Below are 27155 nucleotides of genomic sequence, written 5' to 3'. Positions count from 1 at the left end.
AATACTCTTTTTAACACATTCATTCTTTTGGTGAGCTTTTTAATTCAAAAGACCTCAGCTATCGGTTTTTAAGATGATGACTGTATCTAGCTGCACCTCTCCTTTTTTTCTGGCTTGCGAGTTTAAATTCCCAGTATTGAACTGGACCATTAGACTGTACTCTCTGCAGAGAAAGGTCTGGTCTGCATCTCATAATTCGTACTGCTATCACTCGGTCCAGTTCCTGAGCATCTGCTGCGTTGCACATACATTCATATGTAGTTAGATTGGCAATCTCCAGATCTCCAGTTCTCAGGCAGCTCCAGACTAAGCACTTGGTCATCTCCAACCCCGTGTTGTTGGTGTGGCTCGGAAATCTGCTTTGATTCCGATAAATTTCACTACACACAATAATGTTAAATCGTGTGTAGTGAAGTCTGAGAGCCATTGTTGCACAAAAGGTTACGAATCTTCCTAGTATGTGGCATTGCTTAGGCTTTTCCTGAAGCTCCGCTGGATACTTTCACTTATCTCGTTCTTAAATTAGGTCCAGGTTTCTCACCTTGGCATTAAATACCCACACTCTGTCTCTAATCAAACCTCTGGCCTTCTTCTTCTTTTTATTCCAGGGATCAAACCCGGAGCACCTTCTCTTCTAATGTCCCCCTGAAAGTGCTTCACAGCCCAGGAAGTGGGCACCTTTGGCCAGTGTTCATCTTTGCAGTTTTCTCATGCTGTTCTTCCATATTTCTCCCATCTGGGCTTTTCGAAATCCTTCTAATCTTTTAAAGACCGTCCCACATGCACCCTTTTTGTAGTGTCTTTCTTGATCTTTCAATCCTGATGAGTTTTTTTCCTTTCTTTTGAACCGCTTTAGTGCTCTGGGCCTTTCATTGCGTGCATTTTACCTGGTGTTGTAGGTTGCTTTTATTTGACTTGCATTACCAACAAGACTACATATTGGTTTTCTCCCCTGAGAACTCCTAAGCCCCCATCTAAGTCTCTCATCCCCAACACGCTTCTTCTCTGAGCATGCATTACATGTTCTTTAACTTTTTTCCAAAATTCCTACAGAAAGAACTCTTTACTTGCATTCCGCCTCCATGCCACTCAGTCACTTCTCATTGACTTGCAGTCCGACTTTGATCCCCACCATTCATTGGTCTCTCACGTCTTTTGATGCTTCCTTGACATAGCTGCCCCCTCGCTGTACAGACCCCTTCACTTTCATCCTTGTGTAACCTCTCCACGTTGCTTTATCAAGGCAGATGACTTGCTACGTTACAATTGCTTGTTTACTATAACCTTAACTTGTTGTTCACTCTGAATGTTTCTGTTTCTTCAGCGCACACGGTAGGTGTTTCTTGAGTTAGTGTTACTGAGGCAGTGTTTCTACTTGTGTTTCCTTAAGCTGTGATATATGGAGATACATGAAGAAAAATGGATAGCCCACATAATTGGAGAAAAGCACATAATAGTCAATGATAATAAATGTGTATTCTTTTTTATTCAGAAAGATGTGATAAAGACCATGCTGCGAAAGATATGACTCAAGCGACCAATAGCCACTTCAGCCCCGGAGAGATGCAGGACCAGACCTCGTGGGAAAATCCGTCAGCTGGCGAACTCATCAGAAGTAGGTATTTTTAAAGAGACAGTGTGGGTGACTCGGGGATAAACAGTGACGCCACGCTCTTGGTCAGTACTCGTATGACTCCACATCCATAAATGAAGAATTAACTTGGGAGTGTTTTCATGAGTATTTTAAATGACAGAACTCAAACTGGCATACAAATAATTCTGTCTGTCGGCTTCCATCATTTCTTTAAGAAGGGATGAATCGACTTGCATGTTCTAGATTCGCTTCTCAGAGAGATGTGTTCAGGTTTCTTAGTTCCTAAGCAGCTACTCAGCGGAATCATACAACTCTAAAAAATGTGGAGCATGCCACTTTAAAGAAGATGACCTTGGAGTGCGGTGGTGCTGTTGTGATCGCTGGTCTTGCATCCAAGGGGTCTGCGATCGTTTCATTTGTCAGTCACTGTCATGTCACCATCTGTTTGTGTCTTCATTTTGATACTCTCCTGCTTTCTAAAATTGCTCTGTAGGATGGCGCAGAAGCTTTGGTGTTTTACTCTATTCTGAGTGCCTTGAAATACCTGTGGCTTTCGGTTCTGCTCAGAATGGTGATTCTGTGTAAGATTAGGCTTTCCACTCTCTGGAGCCCATGTTCTGGTTGATAAGTTCCCCCAGGTGAATCTGAGATGGATTGTCACATACTGAATTATTCTATGTAACCCATGTATACGAGCACAGATCAACACTGTAGAGTTCTTTTGAAATTTCTATCCAAGATAACTATCGCTAAGTCCATTTTTCAAAGTGGGAAGTAAATAATCAATTTCTTAGAATCAAGTGTTAATTTTATTTATTTAAATTCAATTGATCAGTTCGACAACTTCTTGATTTAGGCCATTTTTATGTTACTTTTTATGTTTACAGAGTTTGCAAAGCTATATTATTCCCAGATTCTCTAGAATACGAGGTGCCTGGCCCAAACTAAAAATCAAACTAAATAAAGCAGGAAAAAGGGAGGGGTGTGGAGAAATCAACCTAGCAGAAAACAAACAGGAATGGTAAAAACACTAAGAAGGGAGTTTCCAGTTTTCAAACAAAAGCTCTAAAAATGAGTGTGTCTTAGTTTAATTTTAGAATTGTTTTTTATTTTGGCATACTTTTTTCTTGGCAAAATGAGTGGAAAGGAAGGAAATTAAACTCAAATTATTGAGGAGCAAGATTTCTATAGCTTTTACTAAAGCATCAAATAAGCCTGATTTTAAGTACATCTTTATCTCCAAACATGTATCGGTCACATACAATCTATGGGTCAGCTCTGCTATTGCGAAACAAGGTCTTGCTAGATTCCGGCATGTGTTATTGGTGATGTCCAGCAGCCAGAAGTAGCGAGTGCTGAACAGGTCTGTGAGGCAATTTCAACACCACCTGTTGAGAAATAGAAATTTTCTCTCTCTTAACATAACGCCGTGTGTTTTATTTGATTGACTTATTTTGCTAATCTCCTTTACCAAGGCCTATACTAGCATAGTGTAAGCATTTGTTGCATAAGGAGATGGAGAATTATGTTTGTTTGCGAAATTTCTCTCTCTCTCTCTCTCTCTCTCTCTCTCTCTCTCTCTCTCTCTCGGTTAAGTGGACAATGATCAAAAATATTTCTGGAAATAGTTTGTTGATTAAGAAAACGATGTACTCTGTAGCAGGGGACCCTGGAGCATTCAGAAGCATGTTGAGTTTCCTACCAATAGCACTGACGGGGCACAGGGAGGAAGATGATAGCTCCCTCTGCGAGCGAGGGCCGGGAGAAGCACTGACCGACGAACGGTACACAGAAAATAGCCAGAGACAGTAGGGCCTCTCTAGCTGGCAACGGCAAGCATTTCCAGATTTTTCTCAGTGATGTCTGACTCTGAGTTCAGATTACAATTTCTGGTATTTTCCATATCATACTTTGAAGGTGCAAACACATATCTCTGTGAGTTGACACATAGATTATAAGTGACCAATATATGTTTGGAGATAAAGATGTACTTAAAATCATGTTTATTTGATGTTTTAGTAAAAGCTATAGGCAGTCTCTTGGATCTGCAGAGGTAAAACCGCTTTCTGGATTTGCAGAAGTGGAACATGTTATATCATCTTTAAACAAACTCAATTCTGGATAGCATTTGAAACTTCAGTTATTACAGTAGCATCTGCTATTCTGGCTCTGGGACACTGGACTCTTTGTAGCAGGGACTTTTCCTCTTGACTATCCCCACTGGCTCTCCGGTCATCTCTTCTAATTTAATGTCTGCCTCTCTTAACCCTGAGTTTAGGGGAGATACGTGTTTGCACCTTCAAACTGTAGTTCTTATCTGAAGGTCAGTAAATTTTCAGACCTTGGCAAGAGAGACAGCCTTTGGCCCAGGGCTGCGTGGGGGAGGCGAGAACATCTGTGGTGAGTCAGGCCTGGCCCAGCTCCTGTTCCAGGAGTCCTGCGCCCTGGGAAGAGGCGAACAGCTGGCTGTCACGGAATTGATGTCAGTGTCCCACTGTAGCGCATGGTTGGCTGGATAAGGGCTCATCAGAAAAATGAGAGCGGCTGGGGTGTGGGAACATACTCAGACACACAACCCACTCTTTTCCAGGCTTCCGTGGGGCAGCTGAGCTGCATAAGCAGGCCGTGAAGGACAGGAACTCTGCTGAACACGAGCTTTCCTTTATTCTTAAAAGTGGTTACTGAGGGCTGGCAGCTCATGCCTCTGTTGTCCTGGATTCCTGCTGCCTTCTTTGTTGGACGCTGAAGGCGTAATTTACAGAGGACCACTGCCTGTCAGTGCGATGAGGCTGTTTTTACTTCTTGTTGCTGAGAATAACTGAGCTCTGGAAAACCAAGGGAGTGGCTGCTTTGGAAATTGCATTCTAATTAAAGGGTGTATTCTCAGGCTTCATAAAGGAGATCCAAGCTGAGAATAATTTCCAAATTATCCTGTGACCTTTGACCCTGACCTCCGTGGACCACCCCCTTGTGGTTTGTACTGGATTGATGCGCCACACCGAAGTGTGTGCTTTGTCGGTCTTCCTGTTCCTTTCAGAAAATATTGCAGGCAGCAGACCTGGGGTACTGCAGTCTTTGGGGGCTGAGATTTCAAATTGGTTGCCCCTGAGTTGCTAACTTATTAGAGAAATTTTTTTTTCTAGAAATAATAAATAAAAGAGAAGAAATCCATGTGGAATCAAACATTTCAAATAAATAGGCCACACACAATCTGGTCAAGGAATGTGCAGTGTGACTCTCTCATGGATTTTAAATTAAAAAAGACAAATCGGTCACTTAAGTTTGTTAACAAAAATTAAATAAGATTAATAAGGTATTAGAACCACAAAAGAGGTTTTATGAGGAAATTTTATCATTTGTAAAGTTTTGTTTTTTTTTAATTTTATGGTTTTTTTCATCCTTTTAAAGTTTACAAGACTGTTATATGGTGAGAAACTATTTTGGCATATAATTCAATGTTTAGTATGGAGTTTAAAATTTCATGTGTATAGCACTTGTTTTTAAGAGAATACTTAAGGCCATGACTTTTGGCCTTAGATTATCAGATACAATGCTGTATGGAATTTGACGTTTTTACTTATATTAGTGATCGCTTTTCCTGTGATTTGGTAACATAAATGCTGCAGTGGAATGAAACCCTTAATTAATATTAATTTTTCTGTTTAACCCCGTAATGTGTATAAACTAATAACAGGTAATAGACAACATTACATGGTTTAATTAGATTAGAAAAGAAACAGAAATAACGTTTTGATCTCAGGCTTTTAATGATTGTGTAAGGTAGAAAGGAATGTGTGTGTATGCAGACTGTGTGTTCTTGTGCTTATGATAAAGCATATGTAATATTTTGCTTTAATTTAGGTCAAATTCCACTATCCTAATTATTGCCTATAAAGAGCTTACAGTTTTCTTTGTTCCTCTTAAAAAATGCCTCAGGACTGTATCTCAGATTTTTCTAGGTCTTTCTGAAAATTTTTTATCACTTAACTTTATTCTTGGACGTTGTCTTTACATAAATTTCTCCTAATTCTAAATGTCATTACTTAACTCCAGAAATTTTCCTTAACTTCTCTTCTGAAATAAATTTCCCATTAAATTAAACTATTTGGCGCGGCTCATTCCCTCCTTTGTGATTTTAGAGAATTCCCATGATCTGAAGCAAAGTTAGAATGCTCTACTTAAATGGTAATCCCCATTCTGTGTAACCCATTTATTCATTTTGAGGAGTCTTTAGCTCTCGTAATAGTGAGCACTTAATTGGCAGGAGGAAGCCAGCGCTCTCTAATTCACACTTGCCCTGCCAGTGGAGCATGGTATCATGCCTGCTCACTCATCCTGCTGTGTGAAATGCTCCTCTTGGCAGGGCCTGAATTTCTGCCAACATCAGCAGGCTGTTTTTAGGAGCTCCAGCATTGTTTTCCTAGCCTTTGTCAACTTTCCATCGATCATTCTTTGGTGAACACCGTTGCATCACTTCCGGCAATGCTGCCTTTATAGAAAACAGTGAAAGAAAGCAGTACTCAGGCACAGTATTTATATACTTAAAGCATTTCTTCCCTTGATGGTAAGGAGAGAGCACCCAAAGGCATAGATTTCAGTTTCTCCACAGCTCTTTTTTGAATGTACATTTCAACAAGTATTATTTGGCTTTCCTTAGAATTCACTGTATATAAAGGTGACGCTAAACAAGCCTCCAAGGAAGTACCATGTAGTGAAAACTCATATTGAAGCTTTTGGGTTGTTTCTCAGGAAAGCTAGTTGATTATTTTTTTCTTCTACTGCATGATCACTTGATCTTTTAGAGGAGTCTTGGGAACAAGTCCTCTTTCTCACTCCATTTCTTGTTCAGTATGAACCAAGAGCCTCCCACATGCTGTGCAAGTACTCTACGACTGTACTGTCTTCATGGCCCTTTATGTTTTATTTCCTTTTATCATGAGACAGGGTCTGTCTAAATTTTCCAAGCTGGCCTTGAGCTTGGAATCCCTCTGCCCTGGTCAGGGAGCAGAATGTCATTCTGACATTCGCCTTGATTAGTCTTTTCCTCTTCTGTTTGGCTCTGGACAAAGTTTTCTGTTTTTCAATATGTTGAACACATGTTTGTGTGGCTGGAGTTTAGATGCTTTGATGAATGCTGTGGAGAGAAATCTACCCACCAAATATTTGAAAATTAAACTGGTGTCTGAGTTTCACAGTTGGGTCATTCTTGATGGACTGCTCTGTGTATCCCATCGACCAGTGGCAGCCATCGAGCTGTGTTCTAAAATAGAAGTAACGTTTCCTCACACAGTTCTTCCTCTTCTTCCTTGTTGTGTGTGCCAAGCTCGTCCAGGCTCTTGTCAAGGAGCTAGACAGAACCATTGTCTTTTGTTTTGTGCGTCTTAAGGTTAGGGGTCCTGAGGTCAATGAGAATGCACCGCCTGCATTCAGACCCTGTGTGTATCATTCCTGTTGATGTTGGGTAATTTATCTAAAGTCAGTGAGCTCCATTCTCTCATTTCTAATATGGTGACGCTAACATTAGGTAACCTCATTGTGTTACTTTAAGGGGTTATATTAGAAAATGCACATTTCATACTTAATCAGCGCAGACATCAATGAGTAAATGCTCAATTATACACAGACATAAATGTTTTGCATTATCATTATCCTTATGCCCAGCTATATCAATTTTAAGACTTTGTTTTTCTTATTCATCATGGTTCTATTAGGTTACACACCCACAGGGAGTGGGGTACCTAGACCAGATATTTAGCTCCACAATGTACTGTCATCGGTTGGTTATAGATTTTAAATGGTTGCTAAAGAATAAGCAAAATAATTTGTGCAGTGTAAAAAGGCGAGACTACTTCTTAGCATTCACGGAAGTGGATGTTCGTGTATGTACCTTTTTGTCTTTCACTGAGACAAACATTATTTTTCTTATCTTTTTTTTCTGTATCATTTCCATAATGGCTGCGTGAGAGATAAAATTTTGTGAGCATCGTATAAAAGTCTCGTAAAGTGTTTTGCATACTGTAAAGCAGTTATTATTGTTCTTACTACTCTTAACATTTTTCTAATTTATTATATTAGCCTTCATTTTTATAAAGTACCTTGATAATAGATTTTAAATCTATATCCTACTCTTTTTTTTTTGTTGTTGTTTTGGTCAGAGTTTTCAATTTCTTTCTGATTGTCCTGTACTCTTTGATCTTTGCAGAAGAAACTGGACTGGTGCTGAGGTGCACATGGCGGATAAGATCTCATTAAAGGCAATGGGTTCGCTTCTCTCCTGTTTGGGAGTTCTTTTAGACCCATGTAGGAGCTAGGCTTGGGAATTGGCTTAGACAACATCTCAAACATGCCAACCACTGAAGAAATAAATAATATTTAATGATCAAGACCACAAATGCTGTGGTCTAGATAATTTTAGTTCTCAAACCTCAAACTTCTGGGATTTGAACATTCTGTGAACTGACGCACAAGTTGTTTTCTGTAAAGTGAATTTTGGGGATTAGGAGTTATCATGTAACTTGGAAAACTGAAGAGCAATCAGTTAGGTTGACCTTGAGCACTCATGATACAGACACGGTGTTGTTTTGGGGGTACGATGATAAACAACCGTATGTGAAATGTGCAGTCTTAGAAGTGAAATGGGCAGTTTATCTGAAAATGATGATGTGTGTTAGTAGCGCTTCAGGGGGAAGGAGCTCCTGCAACACATTCATAGGAGGGGTGCAAATCCTCATGCAGGAGAGGGGATCAGTCACGCAGGAGACGGGATCAGCTTTCAGCGAGCAAGCTGTCTCTGATGCCACCCTAAAGAGCTAAGTTGCTAGGCGGGAGACGGGAGTAGATGAGGTCAGGGCACTTCAAGCCCGAAACACAGCACACCTGCAGTGCTAGCGGTAAGACAGCCGAGAAGGAGCCGGCTTGAGGATGCCGAGAGAAGTTGTGAGAGCGGGAGAAGTTGGAGAGCAGGAGAAGTTGGAGAGCAGGAGAAGTTGGAGAGCTGGCTCTCCAGTGCCCGTGGAGGTGCAGAAGGAGGTGGGAGCAAGAGCCTTGGCCACAGCTAAGTAAGGTGGAGGAAACTGAAGGGAAGAAGCACCTCACAAGATTGCTTGGGTAGCTTGCCTGTGTTTTTGAAGGACTGCTTTCGCCGCAGTGTGGACAGTACGTAAGAATGGGAAAGGCTGCGGGCAGTGACTGACCAGTCGGAAGACTGTGTTGCTCTGGCTGATCAGGGAGGGTGTCTTCTGGCCGTGCCAGTGGCAGAAGGGATTGCAGGAAGGAGCGAGATCCATCTCCGAGTGAGGCACGATCAGTGGGTGTGCAGAGGGCAGGAGAACGACCGGTAGTGGGAGTGAGCCAGCATGGCTCTGAGCTTGGCAGTTGTCACGAAAGGACGGTGGGGGACGATTTGAGGTCACTGTCTGAAGGAGGCTTGAAGTGATGGGCAGTGGATATAAAAGAAGCAAAAACAAGGAAGGCTTTACAAATAAGAGAACAGAGGGACTACTAGTCCACCTGGTTCTGTGGAACCTAAAAGATTAGCCACCTGGCCTTTACCTGTAACATACGGTTTTGTTGTGTTTAAGAAACAAGCAAAAGTAGGTATAGGGGCTGACTACAATATGTGGAGGGAGAAGATGGAATTGTGCATAATCATGAAACTGATGGACTTAAGATTTCTGAGCTGGGACAATTTCTGAGGTGTGACTAGGGTTGTTTTCCCCAAATCTCCCCTGCTAGGTCTAGAAGATGCTTCCAAGGCCTACAAAAGTTGCTGTATCAAATAGCAGGGAAGCAGAGATTCCGATTTCTTTTTCCAGTCAGCATGCTCGGTGAGACAAAACAACATATTTATCCGTTTCTTAAGTTCCTCATTGAATCTTACTGGCAGGGCGGAGTAGCTGGTCGGTTATTTCTGCTTCTTTGCTTCGCTGTCCTGTAGTCTGCGAGGAATGGAATAGTTGTTTGATGTTCTCACAGCTAAGGTAGCCGAAATGAATGAAGTATCCTGTAGATTGTTAATTACTGTAAGTGGACTTTTTTAAAATTTCATCCGGTTGATACACAGAATTGCAACTGAAAAAATGTCAGTATGTTCGTGTAACTTTCTTTCGTGTGTGTACAGATAAAATTATAAATGCCTGTTCTAATTTTTGTTTGCTGCGAGATATAGAGCTACCTCTTTACATGTATGAAATTAAATGAGGAAAAATGGGGGAAGATGACTTGCACAAAATGTTCTCTGTATTCTCTTCTACACTGTGGATTTTCTCTGAGGTAAATTTTTTCATTACATTGAAAGCAATAGTATTTTAAAAAGAAAAGTCTTAAATATGGCAAAAAGCATCATGGTGAGGGTCCGGCTTCTTGGAGATGTGTTTGATCCTGGGTACCTTATAGCACATGCTTCAGGTAGAGGCCAGGAAAGTCATCTCCCTTCAGGATCGGCAAAAATCAGAATGCAGTCCATAATTTGAGAGGTGGACGACAGTGCACTCTAAGAACATAAAGACTATTATGCCGAAGTCCTCATGGGTTCCATGAGCGCAGCAGCTTAGCCCTGAGCCCTTCCAGCAGGGCCATTCTAAGTGTGGGGCTTTCAGTGAGTGAAGCTAGGCCTGCCTGGCTGCTTGAAGGGGGTAGGGATCCAGTTTTACTGGATTTCTAATACTGGTTTTTTTACCTTTTTTCAGTAAAATCTTGCAATTCACAGACTTGCTGGGCTTGTGCAAATCCTTTATCTGTTAGTCCTAAGCAGGAGGTACTTGTGTAGAAGTAACTGCTGTAGACAGACACTCCAAGCAGAGGTTCTCAGCTGTCCTTCACCAGGGTCTGAAAAGACACAACCTCCCTCCAGCTTTATGTGTAGCTCAGTGTCTAGGGCCGGGGCATCTCAGTGAAAGAGATTGGTGGAAATCGTCCTTCTTCAAAGTTTTGAGGAGTTCTGTTTCTTCTTCGTTGAGCATGGCTAAGACTCCTTATTGCACCTTACCCCTTGGTCCTTCCAACTATCCTGTCAGGAACTGTTGGTACATCTTGGCTGAATGCTTCCCAGGTTCCATGAGTTCTGCGCAAGAGACACAAGAGTCAAGGGAAATCTCCTTTGTAGCCCTCCGATGAGCATGCAGCATTAAGAGGGCGAAAATTGCATTAAGTGAAACGTGGGAGAGAGTGGGTGGAGAAATTTGTTCTGCTGTGGAACATTATTTGATTAAATACATTTTCCATGGTTCTTGAGAACTTGTGAGAACTTGGATGGAAGATTTTAAGGGGCAAGAAAAGTTTCCCGCCACCTCAAATGGTCATGAATAATTGATTCATGTCAGTGTGGCCATAGGAAGACCAGGCATTTCATCGCTGGACGCTCCCCATCACGCTTTGCCTTTATAAAAGGGACATGGACAGGCCATTCGCAGAGAGGCCCGCCCTTGCAGGGCGTTGTCCAGCATTCCTCCCGCATTACCAAGGTGCTGTCATGGCAGAGGTGAAGGGCAGCCGGGCCACGCCCAAGCCCTGGCATGACTGTGAGCAATCGTCTCTAGCCTGTGATTCCTGGGAGTGGGGCACCCGTGGAATTCTCACGTGCAAGAGAGTTTGAAAAGCCTTGTCAAAGCACGTAATTCTGTATACAGATACTCAACATGAGAAATGCCAAATTAAATTTATATTCTTATAGATTAAGGTGCTTAGTATCTCAACCAAATTAGGTGATTCATTATTTGTTCTGAATCTACATTTCAAAAAAAAAATAGAATAAAACATTTAGTGTCTTAAATTTACAAATCTTAGCTTTTTAGTTTTTTTAAAAAATAATACCCATTGTATATTCACTTAATTTCAAAGATTAGGCTCCAGGGAAATAAAAAAAATGTGTAATCACAAAAACTTGCTCTGTAAAGAGGGTTTCAATCATACTGACTTTGGGCAAATTTTGTTCAGACAGTGTAGTTTGAAGAAGTTCAGAGCACAAAATTTTATGATTTCAATGTGTTTAAACTTGGGCTGTGTTAACCATCTGCTCCCTGGACTCTTGATGTGAGCACTTCCCAAATCACAGTGAAAATCAGGCGGCAGATGCTTAGCCGGAGAGTGTGACCGTTATGGCTATTGGCCAAGCCTGCTGGTCTCCTTCTGGTTCAATCTGGTCAGGCCCTAAGTAGTATCTTATTTAACCTTCTAGGACTCGACTTGCCCATGTTTGACTGATACAAGCCTCTTAAAATTTGAAACATCATCAGTCATCGACTTACTCTAAAGAACTTGCCTGTTTCACCCTAGCTGCCTTATGAACATGGAGACAGTTGGGACTTTTTAGCACCCAAAATCTTTTCCATCTAAGATTTTTGAAATCACAAATGTACTTTCGCTTTTCTCCCTGTGACTTACCTTAGAAATAATTATTCCATGTCTGCTGTGTTCTTTTCCTCCATAGCCTCTCATCTCCTTTTTAACTTTACCTGACCTTTTTATTGGCCGGCTGGAACTTTCGGAAGCTCTCCCTTGTCCTGCCGAACTCTGTGGCCTTCTGCCATACTTGCCAGGCTTAAGGGGTCACCACAGCAACAGATCAGCTGATGGTCTTTCCACATCGGCGTGGGGGTGAGCCACACAGGAAGATGTTGTATCGTGCAAGGTGTAGCGCTGCTAAAAATTTCTGCTCTCTAATTTCAATTCATAAGCCTCTGTGTCTGGAGTTTTAGTTGATTTTCATTTTGGTTCCCTGCTTTACTTTTCATTTTGTGATGCGTGCTGTTCTGTAAGGGCGAGGCCTGCGTTCTGCTGCTCTGTAAGGGCGAGGCCTGCGTTCTAGTGTTTTTCACGGAGACAGTTGAGTCTTCAGGTGGGCACCATTTCCTGGAGTTCAGAGCAGTTTTTGCTCTGGGTGGCTGGCCGTTGCCTGAGCCCTTTGTGGAAGGCGTAAACAGTTGCCGCTAAAACAGTCTTCTCTTATGGGTGGGTCACACTTCTCAACCACTTCAGTGCTCCTGAGTCCTTTGACTTTCTGTAATCTGGTGGGACTCGTCCGCTGCGTGTGATTCCCTCCCTCCCTGCTCTCCCAGACCCGGGGAGAGCCTCGCTAGGTTCCCTGGCCTCCCCTTCTCCTCTCAGACACTTTGCCTTTCTCTCTGCCTCAGGCCTTCTCATCTCAGGTCTTCCTTTTGGCACATAAGTTTCCCCCCCCCAAGGCTAGCCCCCCTAAAATGAGCTTTCCTATCTCACATGGCCCTTTTCCTGCTTAACCTTGCCACAGCCTGTAGTCGTTTGTGCGACCGTGTGTCTCATCTCCACTGGCTCTCAGCTGCATTCTCAGCAATTAGTCTTTCCAGGACCATAATGAACGTTCAGGCAGGGCTTTTGGGTGATGAAGTGTAGGAATAAAAAATAAGTTGCATTTTGCTTTTTGCAAACCTTTTTCTTTTATAGCTAAAATATGCTCCCAGCTCTTCGCTCTGCATGTCTAGTATTTTCCTTCTCCCAGCTTCACTTCTGTTGCGTCCCCTTCCCTTCAGTTAGAAAGCAGCGTCACACAGGATACAGTTTACCTACGCAATTGCAGCCCCTCTTTTGCATTCCTAGACTGAGGGCACCTCCGGGGCAGGGTCGATTCTCATCCCACTCGGAGGCCTCACACTGCTCAGTCCAGGGCCAGGGCCAGGGCCAGCCTCTGTGCCCAGCACTTCTTCTACCTCACCTTCTAAATAAGTGACAGTCCTTACCTTTTCAGGTCATTTAGCTTCTCTGTAGAAAACTAAGAGCTTTGGATGAGCTAAGCTGCAGTGATTTCTCCTAAAATATGAATTGACTTTATTTCTCTTTAAAAGCAAATTTTCTCCATCTTCAGTCCCTGCATGTTAAGGAATGTTTTTACTTTTAGTATTAAAGATGTTACTGTTTCAGCTTTTTGTGGTTAATAGCTTGGTTTTTCATACTGAAGATTTAATGTGGCCTATCAACAGTTTTATGAAGCAGAGTCAATGTTATCATCTATCAAGAAGGCTGAGCTCGGAAAAGCCGAGCAGCTCTTCTAGAGCTGTATCTAAACAGCTGATATCTTGATTTTCTGCATGTGGCTCTTGGTTCTTCCAAGTTATTTGTAAGTGGGAGTGGGGTGTCAGAGGAAGAGCTAGGTACTTTGGGACATTTAAGGTCCTGCACATATGACATTCCATTTTACTTCCCTAAATGAAAACTAGTACTATGTTTTACCTACTACGCTTACTTGTGGGTCTATATTCTGCCTCTGAACTGTGCCAGAAAAAGGCTGAAAATAATGCAATATGCTATACTTCCTCTGAATTTCATCTCTGTTACGCTAAGTTCAAGACAATTGCTGGGTTTATTGTGAACTTGATGCTTTAGAAAAAAGACTCCTGTCTGTCGTTTTGAGGACTGTTTACTCATTGACTCTAATTTGGTCTCACTCCAAGGGTAGGTGGAGAAGTTAAGCCTACACCATTCTTTTGGTGAGCTGTAGGAGTTTTCTAATTGTAGCAAGAAGGAATTGTAATAACCTGAGGTGATCACACAGGGAGGGACCATATCATGACCCTTTGTGACAAGCTGTGGTTCTTGGCTTCCTATGTTAGCTTGAAGTGCATCCTGGTATGCAGGGCCCAATCCCAAACCAGTTAATGTGGACTCTTCTGGGAAAAGGACGTAGGTATCCACAAGAGCCCCAAGAAATTCCAGTGTACATAGCAGAGGCTCGTAAGGTTTTTAATTGAATATACTACTTTTGCACAGAAAAGCTTGCAGTTACATGGACATGCTCTGTTATTCCTTTCTTGGGGGAGGTTTCTTCTTAGGGATAAAATGAATGACCCAAAGGAACTGGTAAGGTCCTTGCCTGCTTCAGACAGCCCCCGGGCCGCGGATGGTTGCAGCCCTTATCTCTTTTGGCAACTTGTTTTCTCTGGAGATGTTATCATTTTTATAAGTCTGTTTCTTTTAACTTTGTAAATTTCACATCAGAAAAGAACTGTTTGATTGGCTCATGCAGCTTGGTTAAATGGCACAGTGGAGTGACTACATCTTTTAGATGTAGCTATAAAGAATTATTTGATTACTTTCTCAGTCTTGATGGAGCCAATCAAAGTCATAGTTTATATAATATATCTGTAAAAATTTTAAGGGTGAAATCTATTTTATCTGGATTTTTTTTTTCCTGAAGAGTTATATATACCTGCTTCTTTCATCCTCCTTTGATATTTTGTCTTGAACTGGAGTTAGCTCTCTCTTTTATTTAAAAATTTCTTGAGTGAGCAGCCTCTTAATCAAGTGTTTGTAGAAATGTTGGAAAGAATATCTCCATAACTGTTTTAGCTAGAGTTTGTTCTTGGAGTAAAGCAAAGTCTCTTATAATAGAGATACAATTTACCTAAGAGTCATATTAATAAGTTAAAAAATCAGCGTTTTGAATAATATATGAATTCACACGGTATCAGTCGTATCGGGCACATGGGACAGTACATAATTAGTTTTTATTCCCTTTGAAAGGGAAATGTAGGCGCTAAACTAAATTGCTGATGAAGCAAAGCTTTGGAGCACAGTATGCTTCAAAACCATCTGCAATATCAGCTGTTTCTCCCGGCGCTATGGAGATAGAAGTTCAGGCCGAGAAGATTTATTGTGGGCAGCTTTAAAGCAGTCCTACTGGATGAAAGTTCATAGTTTTCTCATTTAGGATAGTTGCTAAAACAAGGATTATCGCAAATACAAATGGGACTGCTGGAAAGACATTATTGTAGCACAGCTTCTGGTGCTATTGTTCACAGCTAATAAACCAGTAATCATCATTTCGTTGCATGTGAATAATCTGTACTACACGACTTAAGCATGAAACTGAACTTGGTCATTTAGTTAACATGAGTTAGTCTTTTGGACAGTGCTGAGCAATGGGCATCGTCCAACAGATAAACCAGTACTCACAGAATAGGAAAATTTAGAATAGTGAAATAAACACATTGAGAAGAAGGGGAGGAGTAGAACTTGTACAAAGTAGATTTTATTAAGTGAAAGCGAAGACACGGCATTTGTGGAAGGCACTGTTTTGTTACCTGGAATAAATATTCTAAACTAAATTATTCTTGCGTAGTAAATCGTGACTCACTCACACTAGAATGCTGTTCCTGCGAAGGCTTCGGCCTTACTGTGGATATGAATTAGGCGACAGCACACACCAGGAGTATAAGGCACGCACAGGACTCAGCTGTCTACTTCTGACTTTTTCTTGAGACACAAATTGACAAAACATTACACAACTCTTGGAAGTCTTTAGTCTGACAGCAGTGTAGACTCACTGTTAGCTGAAGTGAGTTCACAGTCTCTTTCCTGAGAGAGGTGCCCATGGCCCGACTGAGGCTCCGTCATCCTCTCGCCCAGGTTACTTTGCTGTGCTTTGCGTTCATGACCTGCTCCTCGTGCCCATTACTTCCGCGGGTGAAGGCTGCAATTTAGTTTGTTTTTCTTATGACATCCAGACCAGTCAAGTAAAAATATTGAAGATACAGTTCACAGAGCCCGCGTGTAATGTGCCAAAGGAAAAGAGCTGTGGGAGTGTTCATTTTCTGCCATTAATTTTTTAAATGAAAAACAAACAAAAGTCCGACCACTAGTCTGTGGGGCTGAAAAACAAAACTGGCTAACTGCTTTGCCAGAGTCCGAGTCTGCAGTGTTGGTATAATGGAGTACGTGTGATTACAGCCTGGTCAGTAATAATTACAGATTTTAGTGTCTGTTTTAGAGTGTGAAGCACTAAATTACAGTGAATTGAAAAAATGGGTAGTTTATTTTCCTGGAATATCATTTCTCAGAAGGCAAAGACAATTTTAGGGTTGGCCAAATAGCTCAGCAGATTAAAGCACCTGCAAGCAGGCACAGGGGCCAGGGGTTCAATCCCCGGCCCTGCCTTGATGGCCCTGCCTTCAGGGTACGCTGAGACAGAGATTGAGACTGGGCATGGTGGCACGCACCTGTAATCCCAGCTCTTGGGAGGCTGTAAACAGGTGGATCCCTATGGATCCAATCTAGTAGTGAGACCCTGAACACCCTGTAGACCCTTCCCTAAAAATTGAAAAAAGGAGAAGGAGAAGGACAAGAAGAAGGCAAAGACAATTTCAAATCATTTGGGCATACTTTCATTCTTTTCCCTCTTGATTGAAGGTGATATATTATTTTCATTTCTTTGCATATTAATATAAATGTGAAAATATTTGTGGACGGTCTCCTTGGGAAGACAGACACAAGCAGCCTAAACATCTTCCTGTGGTATGCTTTTGGCACATAACTTTAAAATTTAGTCTTTTGAGCTGGAGAGCTAGCTCAGTGGCCTAAGTGCCTGCCTAGGTTAGTATAGGAACTGGGGTTCAGTCCCTGGCACCACATGCTGTACCGGCCCCGTCCCCTGGCACCCTGAGCCAGCCACTGAGACTGAGCACGGTGATGCACGCCTGTGATCCCAGCACTGGGGAGGCTGAACACAGGGCAGTCACTGCAAGTCCAAGCTTTGTAGTGAGACCCCGTACCAAATACATGAAAAATGAAATGAAATGAAATAAAATTCAGTTCTTCGTAATATTTCACAAAGAAGCTTCTTTGTTGAGAAGATTTGAGTCTACAAATCTCTCTGAAGAACTACTTCAGCTAAAAGAATTTCCAGCTGTCCAGGCCTGCTGCACCTGCCTTTGGTGCGTCCAGGCCACCTGCTGAAATCTCCCATCCTGCGTGGGAGGACTACGGGATACGGCCCGTGTCACCGAGGCCACCTTCACACCGCATGGTGCTACTCCTTCAGCAGTAGAGGCACGTGTGTTGTAAGTAAGTCAGGTTGACTTCTGTGTCGAAAATAAATACAATTACCAAGCATCTGGAGGAAAGGCAAAATGAAATAAATTTGACTTGTCTCTCTTCTTTTATAAAAGTGAGATGTCATAAGGGACCCAATACACAATACTAATACTTAGCAGAAGACCATGCATACTTGGAAAAGGTGAGGTCTGGAGTTCATTGGTGTGTATTCTAGTCCCGAATACTCATTTATGGGGGGACATTTGTTACAGGACATTATCATTCAGCTTCAACTTCTGCATCTTTGAAATATACATGGAAATATGTTTCACTTATAGTTGGTGAAGGCTAGATTTCCATGAAAATCTACATAAAATATTTCGTTAAGTGTCTGAGTGTGTAGGTGGATGTCAGGTATACACAGGGCTGAGAATAACCAGTTGCAGGATTAAGCAGTATACGTAGGGTCACTTTCAGCTGTGTGACAGGAAGGTTTTAATAACTGTGTTTAAGGGCCGATGAGATAGCTCAGCCTACTAAGCTACGTTTCCCTGCCTAGGCAAGTGCAGGAACCAGGGTTTGGCTGCTGGTGCCACATGCCGCACCGGCCCTGCCCTTGACCATGCTGAGCTGGCCACCAAGCCTGGGCATGGTGGTGTGCGCCTAATCCTAGTGCCGGGGAGGCTGAAACTAGGAGGAGCACTATGAGTCCGAGCTGTGTAGTGAGACCTGGTACCAAATACATTTAGAAAAAGTTATGTTAATATATTTTATTGAGATGGCTTTTAAAATAAATAAGGCCTTAGTGAAATAAGTCCTTATATTCTTTTCAGATCATTTTCTGGATATTATACCTTGTGTTTGCATATGTGATTTATATGCATGTTGACCCTGAGCCATCCACCTGTAATTTTGGAATGGTAAAGGCATGGCAGATACCTGAGCTCTCTCCGTGCTCAAGCTCTGCGCTTCTCAAGGAGCAGATTGGGACTGAAAGAGGCGAGGACGGTGCTCAGGGGTTTAGACAGAGCCACGCTGCAAATCTTGGAAACAATCTTTGGTTATCAGCGAGAATATATAGGAACTGCTTTTAATTTGTCAACCACAGTATGGGATTTAAACATCTATTTTAATAGAAAATAATTACTTAAATTAATAGGCATTCTAAGGTCCTAGGTGGATAAACTTACTTCGTTTTCCTGTCAAATTGCCAGTTCTCCCCTCAGAGTTTGACTTTATGACAGAAACCACCGTTGTGCAGCCAGCTAGTCACCGGTGGTTCCGCTCTGAGAGTTAGTGATCTTCCAGTGGTCGGTGCGAAGCAGGAGGTAGGAAGGTCCCTGGTGAGCAAGTGTTGTTCTGTGCCACATGAGGGACTGCCAAATGTGTTGCTCAAATAAATGCTGTCGAGTTGGGAAGAAGCTGAAGACTACTGCCACAGAATTATGTTTTAACTGAGTAAAGGAAATGGATTTAGAAAAATAGAATATGATATGAAGATAAATGTAAATCAGAATAATAGTCTGTCTCTAAAGTCAGAGAGTATTCCTAGGAGCAGCAGCGTGATTCACCTACAACCTTTCATTTCATTATTAAAGAGCGTCAAATCACTCACACTGTCCTCTCCAGCCTAAGCCAAATTTTCACTGACTTTCAGTTTAGATAGATTTGTTCTTTTTCAGAGAAAAGGATGTATGTCATCCTTGCTCAGAAAGTACTTAAAGTATAGGATTCCTATAAATGTTTCCTAATATTCCAAATTGTAGCCATAGTTTACAGTTCTGCTGTGGCTGATCACTGCCTGATGTAGCTTCTTTGGGACCCTTTCATTGGAGTGCTTCGAAGAATTTCAGCCAGCTTCCGGTCAGCTATACTGAGAGTGGGCTTATAAGCTAATGAGTTATTATAGCAATGGCTTACGGGAAGAAGCAGCACGAGATCTGGAGGAGCATTGCCAGGAAGGGTTATGGAAGCACGTTGTATGTTTGTTCTTGTATATTTGTTAATGTTCATAATTGGGGGAATTAGGTAGGAAATACTCAGTCTGCTGGACAGTGGGTTTGCTTCAGCGCCCTGACTCCCCGCGGGCTGCCGGCTGTGCCGGGGCCTGTCTCTGCCTGTGTTGTTAGTCGGGCCTGAGACCTTTCCACTCCCCTTCAGGAGGCCCGCTCCTCTTCAGGTCTTGGTTGAATGCCCTTGATGCTATCCAAATTAAAATATTTTTCTTCATTGTTCGATCTACTAGTTTTCCTTTGTGGTTGTTGTCATAATTTTACTTGTATACTAATTTACATGTCGAATGCTTTCTTCTCTTTATTAGCTAGTCTTAGCCTTGTGTCTTGTATATAGTAGATGTACAGCAAAATATTTGATAGAAAAGCGTAAGATAAAGAAACCACTGTTCTGTTATCATGATTCCTTCCATCCACTATTTAGCTTTACGTGCTTTTTTCTTTTTGTGTATTTAGGACAGGGTGTACAGGGTCTTACTGCAGCGATCGGACTTGTAGTGGTCCTCCTGCTTACAGGCTCCCAAGTGCTGGGATTACAGGTGCACAACCCCATGCCCAGTCTCAATCGCAGTCTCAGTGTGCCCCGGAGGCAGGGCCAGGACAGCAGAACAGGAATCGAACTCCAACTCCCTGCCCCTGTGTCTGCCTAAGCAGGTGCTTTAATTTACTGAGCTATTTAGGCTAGCCCTTTAAATGCTAATTTTTAAAAAACTTTCTTAGTTCAAGTTATTAATGGTATTTTTGTCTACTATTGAAATAGTGTAATACACTTCTACTATTGATGCGCTCAAAGTGAAGTTCACAATGATGAGTAAATTTGACATTTTCATTTTTCCAATTCATTTGAATTAAAAATAACAGTAACTGTTATGAATATGTATGCGATGGTTGTGGGGTTCTGAGCATACAGATAATTACTCTAGATTTGGAAGATCACTAAGGGAGAGCAGGAGAAACCAGAACTGAAGTTGGGAGTGGCCGCACAGCGCTACTGTGTCCTTCAGTACTTCCATTTGTGTCATTTTCCAGTTTTTTGTCACAGTGGCCGCTGTCCCAGCTGTGAGAGCAGATGTTGAGAGCAACCTTGTGCCATGAGGCCCCTGCTCCTCCGCATCCATGGATGCTTGCTGTGGGACTACGTCAAGGGATGCATACAGCTGGGGGGAGAAGTCGGACTCCATGTTGGCCTTGAGATGACAGGAGGGGGCCTTGAGCTTCCAGGGGAACCATTCAGCAAAGGAGGAGAGCTGGTGAAATCTGATGTAGGTTCTGAGGTCAGATAAGGCCGTGGAGGGCTTTCCGAGGAGATGGACAGCACTGCGAGGCACAGGACAATGGTGAGGTCTTTAAGAGCTCAAGAAATTTAGTAGCATTAAAACATGGAAAACGGGGCTGGGGAGATGGCTCAGTAGAATAAGCGCTTGCGTGGCAAGCGCAGAGGCCTGGGTTCAATCCCCAGTTCTTCAAACAAAAAGGAAAAATAAGAGGAAATGATGGGAAGCAAGACCAAGGCAATGTTGTGAGAGGTTCCACTGTGGTAGTGTCATGATTTTACCCTCAAAATTTAGTGACTAGCAGGGCTGTCATCACTGAGACATGAATGAGTGATGCGTTTGAGTTTGTTTTAGTTTTCAGAAAAAATATTTGGTAGTGGTGTAGAAGATAGGCTGGAACAGGAAGTCTGGAGGCATTGCGCTCTGGAGCAGGGTTTGTGCTGAAGCGGAGAGGATGCTGGGCCCTTACTGAGGTTAGCAGGAGGATGGAGGGGCGGGAGGCCGCATAGCATAGAGGCCTGGAAGGGACAGTGTGTCCCGGGCGTGTGCAGGGCTCGCTGAGTCAGAAGGGACAGGAGCTTTGGATGAGCAGAGAAGGACCAGTTCTGTAACTCGAGATTATCTTGCAGGTGTGTGCTCTCCTGCCGCGCCCCTCCCCCTTGCTCTCTCCCTCCTCCTCCTCCCTCTCCTGCTGTTTCCTTCCCTATTTTATTACTCCACTCTCTCATCCCATTTGCCCTTGTTTGCTTACATTATTTCTTAGTTGTGTTTGTTTCATTTTCCTTTAGAAGAGAATTTTCATTAAAATGTCTCTTTCTCTCTCTCTCTCTCTCTCTCTCTCTCTCTCTCTCTCTCTCACACACACACACACACACACACACACACACCTGTCATCATTTGGACAAAATACCTACCCCTCCCCAAGATGCCTGTGCTCAGAGCTGGGGTTCTGTGCTAAGGTAGATAAAGGCACTTAGGGTACTGGGGACCCCAACCTAATGAGGGGGCTGAGCAGTCTCTGAGTTCACAGCTGAATGTGCTGTTAGGAGGTGGGATTTGGTCGGAGGAGGGAGGGTGCTGAGGGCCGTCCTTGCAGTCTCGCTCTCCCTCTGGCTCCTGGCTCACCCTGTGCTGCTTCCCACTGCTCCCCCAGCCCTGCCGCCCCATCATGGGTGTGCCCTGAAGCCAGCAGAGCACAGCTGAGACCTCTGAAACTGTAAGTTGAAGTAAATCCCCCTTTTTTGCGGTAAAGGGGATCAAACACAGGACCTTGTGCTTGCCACTGAGCTGTATCCCCAGCTAATCCTTCCTCTTTTAAATTGCAAATGTCAAGTGTTTTGTCCCAGGATAGGACAGCTGCCCCAAGCAACATCTCTGCATAGTGCTCCTTCCGATAATACAATCTGTGTGTGTACATTTAGATGCTATACCAAAAGAGAATGCTTAAAACAGGTTATAGATTTAGTTTCTTTAATAGTTTTACGATTCACCAGATGTTACTAATTCTTTGAAAATAAAGGTAGAATGCTGCATCAGCCCCGAACCCGGGCACCCTGAGCTGGCCACCGAGACCTGGTGTGGTGGCGCACGCCTGTAATCCCACCTAGGGAGGCTGAAAACAGGAGAATCACTGTGAATCCGAGCTGTGTAGTGAGAGCCTGTACCAAATACGTGGAAAGAAGGCAGGAAGGCAGGAAGAAAAGAACGAAGGAAGGAAGGAAGGGAGGGAGGGAGGGAGTTAGGGAGGGAGAGAGGGTTGAATTAAATATTCCAAAATTTTATCAGTGAAAGTAATTTTTTGAACAATGTTAAAAAAATGAGTTCAGTTGTACTAGGATATGTTATTTGTTGGTTGCACAAAATCTGTTCTTCAACATGTCAAAGGTGAAGCTTAGTGATCTATTTTTTTTTTTTTTGTATTTTAGGGAAGGGTCTACAGGGTGTTTAGCATCTCAATACCAGATCAGACTTGTAGTGATCTGCCTATTTACAGCCTCCTGAGAGCTGGGATTACAGGCACATGCCACTACACCCTGGTGTCAAATACTGTCTCAGTGTACCCCAGGAGTGGGGCTGGCACTGCAGGCCCAGGGATTGAACCCCATCCACTGAGCCTGCTTACAGGTGCTTTAATCCGCTGAGCTATTTGGCAGACCCAGTGATCTACATTTTTAAGTTAAGTTTCTCAAGGAAAGGAATGCCTTGTGATTGTCACTAGCGTTGGTGTGATGAAATTCTGAGTGTGTCATTACCTTTGGTTTGTTTCTAATTGGGAGGGTCAGCTGGTGGTGTTCTCACATTGACGTCTGAGTAGGGAAAAACCAGCTGACTCAGTAATTATCATTGAATAGTTATTTTCCAGGCTGGGTGAGGAAGCGCAAACCTGTTATCCCAGCATTCAGAAGATGAGGCCAGGAGGATCGTTCTGGGGTTGAGGCCAGCCTGGGCTACATAGAGACCTTTTCTCAAAAATCAAAACAAACAGAACAAAATAAAAGAAGACAAGTTATTTACCCCCATCTTCCAGGCCTGGTCTTTAATCATTTTAAGCTGCAATTAATATTTTAAAGCTGATCTACTTTGGGATTTCTTGTTATGTGACAGGATAACTACTCTTAAGCTCTTACAGTCAAGTCTTTGAAAATTTGTTCCCTGCAATATACCTTATTCCTAGAATATTGCTTGGCAATGTAGTATATAGCAAGAAATACAAATAACGAGCTATCACAGTCACTTTGTAGCCTGAGAGGCCTTGGTAGATTTGTTGAATTTAAATGGAAAATCAGGACAGGAAAAAAATTGTAAAAGATCTCAAACATGTGAATCTTCAAACGTGGTGAATGAATTTGTTCCTCTCTGTGTAGTCATTTGCTAATGCCAATGTTTTGGCAGCATTTTTTTTTTCTCACAAGACTCAGAGTCACGGTACTTTGGTGAAAACAAGAATCTAAAACTTATATCCTAAACCTCAGCCTCCTAAATTTTAATAGCCCTATAAGGAAGCCAGGATTTTAATCTCAGTTCTAGATGAGATGAAAATAATGAGAAAACAGTGTTAGTAGTTTACATATTCGCAAAGATAGTGAAATCTTCACATTATGTTACAGTTTGAATTCATTGTTCTCATAAAATAGAATTTAAAGTTCGTGTATTTCTGATGATTTGAACAAAATCTTATTGCACCATTTTCCTGAATATTGTTGTTAGGTTATATTGTTGAATAAGCAACTTGATCTTGAATTCCTGATGGAAGAAACTTGTCAGGGTTCTGTACAGGGGGTTGGTCATGATTCTTAGGACTTTGCTAGTAGTTGAGCCTTAGAATTTTACCTAAATCCCAAATTTTCAGATTATGTCACATAGTATATCATCTCTAATGTTGGTAAAAATAAAGCAGAAAAGTTTCTGTGTCTTGGACCACATTTTTAAGGAATTTATTGAACTCCTGCCAGTAGCACCAGCTCACCAATGGACCTTGAGGGTTACGAGCTCTTTTATTCACTACCAGAAATAATTTATTTCTTAAAAGTTCCATTAGCATGCCTGGCCAAATAGCTCAGTGGATTAAAGTGCCTGAAAGCAGGTGCAGGGGTCAGGGGTTCAATCCCCAGGCCTGCCGTGCTGGCTCCGCTTCTGGGCCATGCTGAGATGGCGATGGAGACTGGGCGTGGTGGCACACCCCTGCAATCCCAGCTCTTGGGAGGCTGTAAACAGGTGGATCCCTATGAGTCCGATCTAGTAGAGAGGCCCTGAACACCCTGTAGACCCTTCCCTAAAATAAAAAATAAATTTTTTAAAGTTTCCAGTAGCAACCTGTAGGTTCCTCAGTGTAGGTTTTTGTCTCCTTCTGGGAGGTAATTTGCATACCTACTACCCCAATCTCAAAGCAGCGGTTTCACTTGTACATTAAGCTCAGTTTTCTTTTGTTATCAAAAGGGAGAAAAAACTTTTGGATGTATAATTTGGTCCTGACTTTTCTCATGCTGTTTTTCAAAAGGTTACGTAGCTACTTGACTAGTATTTTTCACCCATTGCTCTGCACATCCTGTATCTGTAACTGGATCTCTAATTCCCTTGTTATATCAGAGAAAATTTCTTGAATCCTTGATACACTTCCAGCGGTCTCATATTATGCTTTTACAGCAGTTCCCTAGACGTGCGAAGGTGAAGGATGCTGTTTATAATGGTTCTGAATTCCAAACTGTGGCTTGATTTATTCAGGAAGGTTGTTCTGTGCTGGGATCTGGTGACAGCTTAAAGCTCGTGTAATTCAGCAGCAGCCGCTGAGTTTCAGTGGGTATCCACTGGGTGCCGAACATGGTACAGGTCTCTCTGGCAGCAGGGATAGGCCGGAGAAGTCTGGTAGAGTTCTACTAATTTGGGATCCTGTCTTTAAGGAACTCCATGATGTCAAGACAAGCCACCCAATGCCTGGCATTGTCAATTTGCATACAACCACAAACACTTCTTACCAAAGGGTCATGTAAATAGATTGGGGTCCTGTTTTTATTAATATAGAAAGAAGAGAAGTTAGATATGCCAAGTCTAGGAGTCTGCTCTGGCCCTGTACAATCCAATAGTTTCCTCTTCTTCCTCCTCCTCCTCCTCCTTTTCCTCCTCCTCCTTTTCCTCCTCTTCCTCCTCCTCCTCCTCCTCCTTTTCCTCCTCCTCCTTTTCCTCCTCTTCCTCCTCCTCCTCCTCCTCCTCCTCCTTTTCCTCCTCCTCCTCCTCCATTTTCTTTTTTTATGCATTTGGTACAGGGTCTCACTATGCAGCCCAGACTCCGTAGTGATTCTCCTGTTTTCAGCCTCTCCAGCACTGGGATTACAGGCTTGTATCACAATGGCGGCTCTCCGTGGCCAGCTCAGTGTGCCCGGGGGTTGGGCCAGCAAGACCTGTGGTTCCAGGGATCAAACCCCGGGCCTGGCGTTCGTCTAAGCATGCATTTCGTCCACTGACCTATCCCGTTGGTCCTTAATACTATTTGTTTGTTATGTATAATTTTACATTGGTTTGTTTTCTCTTAATGAGATTCTGTTACTTCTCTCAAAAACAGATCTGTTCTTCACGTGTCCCTATAAGAGACAAGTCACAGCCACATCAGGTATGTAGAGCTGGTGACATGGTGCTCCGTAGCCCTCAAGGTGGTGCTTATTTGTCCCATGAAATAGTTGAAAATCTACCCTAGAGCAAATTAGCATGTAGCACCTCATAATTCTGTAACTGGTGGCCCAAAATATATTTATACAATGATATAGGGGGTACAGCATGACCTTATTATAAACCTAAGGTACAGTACTAGACTATAGAATACACAGTACCACTATTGTTAGGGATGGTGTAGAAGATAAGGGACCACTCATCAGCATCTTGTGGACCTTCTTCCCCGCTCGATCTGAGTGTATGTTTTGTACTGCTACATGCTCCACTCAGGTTTCCCTTTTTTGGTGTGCTTTATGGCCCTCTTCAACCGAAGGGCCTCAGGGACAATTGCCTTGAAGGAGCACAAGCAGTTTTGCTTTAGTTGATAATAGGGCTTAGAGGTAAGAATTGATTGAGTGTAGAACAGTCACAAGCCTTGACTTTCTCAGCTAAGAACTTTTGTGGTGGTACGATTTCTTTAATGTTTCTATTGGTTGCCTATCACTGTCTTTTTTGGAAGTAGTTACAGAAGATTTCATTTTCTGGTAACTGGCACCAAAGCTTGTCTCAGCTGATATTTGCCTGGGGTTGTTTGCTTTGTCACTTTAGCAGAGTTCAAGGCTGTCCCTGTCTCCTGTAGTCTGGCTTCCTGTCACTAGCTCCACTGGTGGTGGTGATAGGTGAGCTAGGTTGACCCTCCTCCCCACATGCCATCCTTGTGAATGACTTCTCTGAGCTGCTCATGAGCAGGAAGTGGCGAGGCGCTTGAGAGCCCGCGGCTTTGGGCTTCCCCACTTCTGCTCCTCTCTAGTATTTCCTGTTGCACTGTTCAGCATTGTAGTCAGCCCACTGCATGGAGAGTGTAACACACAATTGTTCGATTGCCATTCAGCTAACATCAGTAATGACCTGAGCTTGAGCGGTCCCCATCACTGTTCACGAAGGCTGTCCTGCGTGGTTGTGTAGGTGTGAACTGCACAAGTGCCCGTGGGGACTGGGGTTGTCCTGTCTTCACTTAGGCTTGTACTCTACTCAGAGTGGCTTTTTTTTGTCCATACAGAGAGTTCCAGTTTTTTTCTTTAAATAAGAGAATGTTTGTTGCATATTGCTTGCTAGTAATGGATGTGTTAATTTTAATAAAGCTATCTGCTTTAGCTAGTTTTCTTTCACCTCAGGAAAAAAAATATTGTTTTGCTATTGTGACTAGCAAAGACCATAAATTCAGTGTATCTTGGAGAGCGATGCTGAAGACTACAATGATACATCGGTAATATGTGCACAGTCTTTATCCCTTAAGCTGATGACACTTGTATTCACCAAATATTATTTCTTCTTTTGCTTGTTGTCTTTGTC

At 42.7% G+C, this 27155-nt stretch overlaps 1 protein-coding gene across 1 annotated transcript in view; it reads left to right on the top strand.

The window, feature by feature from the left end:
• The first annotated feature begins 1497 nt into the window (after positions 1–1497).
• Positions 1498–27155, top strand: part of Mdfic (MyoD family inhibitor domain containing) — a 68902-nt gene continuing 43244 nt past the window's right edge. The window contains exon 1 of the mRNA XM_023705063.1: positions 1498–1615. Within this exon, the coding sequence (XP_023560831.1) occupies positions 1525–1615 (91 nt within the window). The 5' untranslated portion in view covers positions 1498–1524. The remainder of the gene's footprint in view (positions 1616–27155) is intronic.

This window comes from Octodon degus, unplaced genomic scaffold (assembly GCF_000260255.1).
Source record: "Octodon degus isolate 3935 unplaced genomic scaffold, OctDeg1.0 scaffold00213, whole genome shotgun sequence".
Taxonomy (NCBI): Eukaryota; Metazoa; Chordata; class Mammalia; order Rodentia; family Octodontidae; genus Octodon; species Octodon degus.
Note: the sequence above shows the minus strand (reverse complement) of the source record. Positions and strands in the feature narration are given on the sequence as shown.